Source organism: Oncorhynchus nerka, unplaced genomic scaffold (assembly GCF_034236695.1).
Source record: "Oncorhynchus nerka isolate Pitt River unplaced genomic scaffold, Oner_Uvic_2.0 unplaced_scaffold_554, whole genome shotgun sequence".
In the NCBI taxonomy this organism is placed as follows: Eukaryota; Metazoa; Chordata; class Actinopteri; order Salmoniformes; family Salmonidae; genus Oncorhynchus; species Oncorhynchus nerka.
In genome coordinates, this window is record NW_027040484.1 from 91,877 (window position 1) to 95,408 (window position 3,532).

At 48.4% G+C, this 3,532-nt stretch overlaps 1 protein-coding gene across 1 annotated transcript in view; it reads left to right on the forward strand.

Annotated features, from left to right (window-relative positions):
- The first annotated feature begins 520 nt into the window (after positions 1-520).
- Positions 521-3,532, forward strand: part of LOC135571255 (voltage-dependent L-type calcium channel subunit alpha-1D-like) — a 43,493-nt gene continuing 40,481 nt past the window's right edge. The window contains exons 1-2 of the mRNA XM_065017039.1: positions 521-543; positions 1,646-1,785. Of these exons, the coding sequence (XP_064873111.1) occupies positions 521-543; positions 1,646-1,785 (163 nt within the window). The remainder of the gene's footprint in view (positions 544-1,645; positions 1,786-3,532) is intronic.

The window sequence follows — 3,532 nt, forward strand, 5'->3', positions numbered from 1 at the left end:
ACAGAGAGACAGAGAGACAGACAGACAGACAGACAGAGAGAGATAGAGATAGAGAGACAGAGAGAGAGAGAGAGAGAGAGAGAGAGAGAGAGAGAGCTGGGTATAGAAACAGGTTAACATGTAGAACCAGTGCTGTGTTTCATCAGTCTAGCTCTGCTCTCTCCATGTCTGTTCTCTCTAACAGACCACATCGTACTGTGACAGATTATACTCCTCTGGGACGGCTGACAATGGAAGGAGGATGACCAACCATGATTATACATCAACTGATGGTTGATTGATAATGATGATTATGATTATGATTATGATAAAGATGCCAAGGACAAAAACAAAGAAATGCAATTTCATAAAAACAAATTCATGACAATGTTAAAGCCCTAAATCATCACTGTATGTCTCATGAATCACTGTGTGTGTTTATGTCATGAAAATAATTCCAAATGTATTTTTCATCTGAAGCCTCTGTTTGCCATTGAAATGCTCCATCTGATCATGTGGGTGTTGCTATATCACAGGAGTGATGGTTGCTGATAATGGGCCTCTGTACGCCTGTGTAGATATTCCATTACAAATCAGCCGTTTACAGCTACAATAGTCATTTACGACATTAACAATGTCTACACTGTGTTTCTGATCAATATAATGTTATTTTAATGGACAAAAAAAAAGTGCTTTTCTTTCAAAAACAAGGAAATTTCTAAGTGACCACAAACTTTTGAACGGTAGTGTACATTTTAATATATTTACATAGACATCTCTGATTGGCTGAAAAGATCGTCTAGACTCTCGAGCCGACACCGCTTACAACCTTCAAAGTGGGAGGATACATATGCAAATAAAAGATGACTGGTCATTGGTCAGAATAATCAGATTGTGATGTCATGCTTCGGGACAAAAACTGAACAGGTTGAAATTCCAGGAATTGTTTTCAAAAAGCTCTGACACTAAAACGGCAATGTCATCATGTTAACAATTTCAGAGTGTTTATTTGGACCTCATAGTCAGGAAATATCAAATATCATTTTGACTGCACTGCCCCTTTAACAAGTGTCCTCAATGACAAGAATGATGATCAATCCTGTAAGATCTCTCTCTCTCTCTCTGTCTCTCCCTCTCTCTCTCTTCCTCTATCTTCTCTTTCTCCCTCTGTCTCTCTCTCTCTCTCTCTCTCTCTCTCTCTCTCTCTCTCTCTGTCTCTCCCTCTCTCTCTCTTCCTCTATCTCCTCTCTCTCTCTCTCTCCCTCTCTCTCTGTCTCTCCCTCTCTCTCTCTTCCTCAATCTTCTCTTTCTCCCTTTGTCTCTCTCTCTCTCTCTCTCTCTCTCTCTCTCTCTCTCTCTCTCTTCCTCTATCTTCTCTTTCTCCCTCTCTCTCTCTCCCTCTGTCTCTCTCTCTCTCTCTTCTCTCTCTCTCTCTCTCTCTCTCTCTCTCTCTCTCTCTCTCTCTCTCTCTCTTCTCTCTCTCTCTGTCTCTCTCTGTCTCTCCCTCTGTCTCTCTCTCTCTCTCCCTCTGTCTCTCTCTCTTCCTCTATCTTCTCTTTCTCCCTCTCTCTCTCTCCCTCTGTCTCTCTCTCTCTCCCTCTGTCTCTCTCTCCCTCTGTCTCTCTCTCTCTTCCTCTCTCTTCTCTTTCTCCCACTCTCTCTGCAGGCTCTTCAGTGCTATATTAGAGCAGGCCACCAAAGTGGATGGAGGGACGCCCATAGGAGGGAAGGCAGCGGGCTTCGATGTGAAGGCACTACGGGCGTTCAGGGTGCTCAGGCCACTCAGACTGGTGTCTGGGGTGCCCAGTGAGTCTCACACACACACACACAACAACACACACACACACAACGACACACACACACAACGACACACACACACAACGACACACACACACACACACACACACACACACACACACACACACACACACACACACACACACACACACACACACACACACACAGAACAACACACACACACACACAGAACAACACACACACACACACAACGACACACACACAATGACACACACACACAATGACACACACACACAACGACACACACACACAACACACACACACACAACGACCACAAAGGGCGCAGGACATTAAAAATCTGACAAGAATCAGAGAAGGGGGAGGGAGGGAGGGAGGGAGGGAGGGAGGGAGGGGGGCTTACAAGATGGCTTTACTGTCTGTGGTCACAGCTAGAGGATACACTGGGAGTCTAGAGGGGAGACCCACACACAGCTAGAGGATACACTGGGAGTCTATAGGGGGAGACCCACACACAGCTAGAGGATACATTGGGAGTCTATACAGGGAGAGGGGGACCCACACACAGCTAGAGGATACACTGGGAGTCTATAGGGGGGGAGACCCACACACAGCTAGAGGATACACTGGGAGTCTATAGGGGGGAGGGGAGACCCACACACAGCTAGAGGATACATTGGGAGTCTATAGGGGGATTGGGGAGACCCACAGCACAGCTAGAGGATACACTGGGAGTCTATAGGGGATTGGGGGAGACCCACACACAGCTAGAGGATACATTGGGAGTCTTTAGGGGGAGGGAGACCCACACACAGCTAGAGGATACATTGGGAGTCTATAGGGGGAGGGAGACCCACACACAGCTAGAGGACACATTGGGAGTCTATAGGGGGGGACCCACAGCTAGGTGATACATTGGGAGTCTATAGGGGGAGGGGAGACCCACACACAGCTAGAGGATACACTGGGAGTCTATAGGGGAGGGGAGACCCACACCTAGAGGATACATTGGGAGTCTATGGGGGGAGGGGAGACCCACACACAGCTAGAGGATACACTGGGAGTCTATGGGGGGGGGGAGACCCACACACAGCTAGAGGATACACTGGGAGTCTATAGGGGGAGGGGAGACCCACACACAGCTAGAGGATACATTGGGAGTCTATAGGGGGAGCGGAGACCCACACACAGCTAGAGGATACATTGGGAGTCTATAGGGGAGGAGACCCACACACAGCTAGAGGATACACTGGGAGTCTATACACTGGGGAGGGAGACCCACACACAGCTAGAGGATACATTGGGAGTCTATAGGGGAGGGGAGACCCACACACAGCTAGCTAGCTCTGTCTCCCCTAGTTAACCTGTGTTATCGTGTCTCTCTAGGCCTTTCGGTAGTGTCTACATAGAGGATACATTGGGAGTCTATAGGGGAGGGGAGACCCACACACAGCTAGCTAGCTCTGTCTCCCCTAGTTAACCTGTGTTATCGTGTCTCTCTAGGCCTTTCGGTAGTGTCTACATAGAGGATACATTGGGAGTCTATAGGGGGAGGGGAGACCCACACCTAGAGGATACATTGGGAGTCTATAGGGGAGAGGAGACCCACACACAGCTAGAGGATACATTGGGAGTCTATAGGGGGAGGGGAGACCCACACACACCTAGAGGATACATTGGGAGTCTATAGGGGGAGGGAGACCCACACACAGCTAGAGGATACACTGGGAGTCTATAGGGGAGGGAGACCCACACCTAGAGGATACATTGGGAGTCT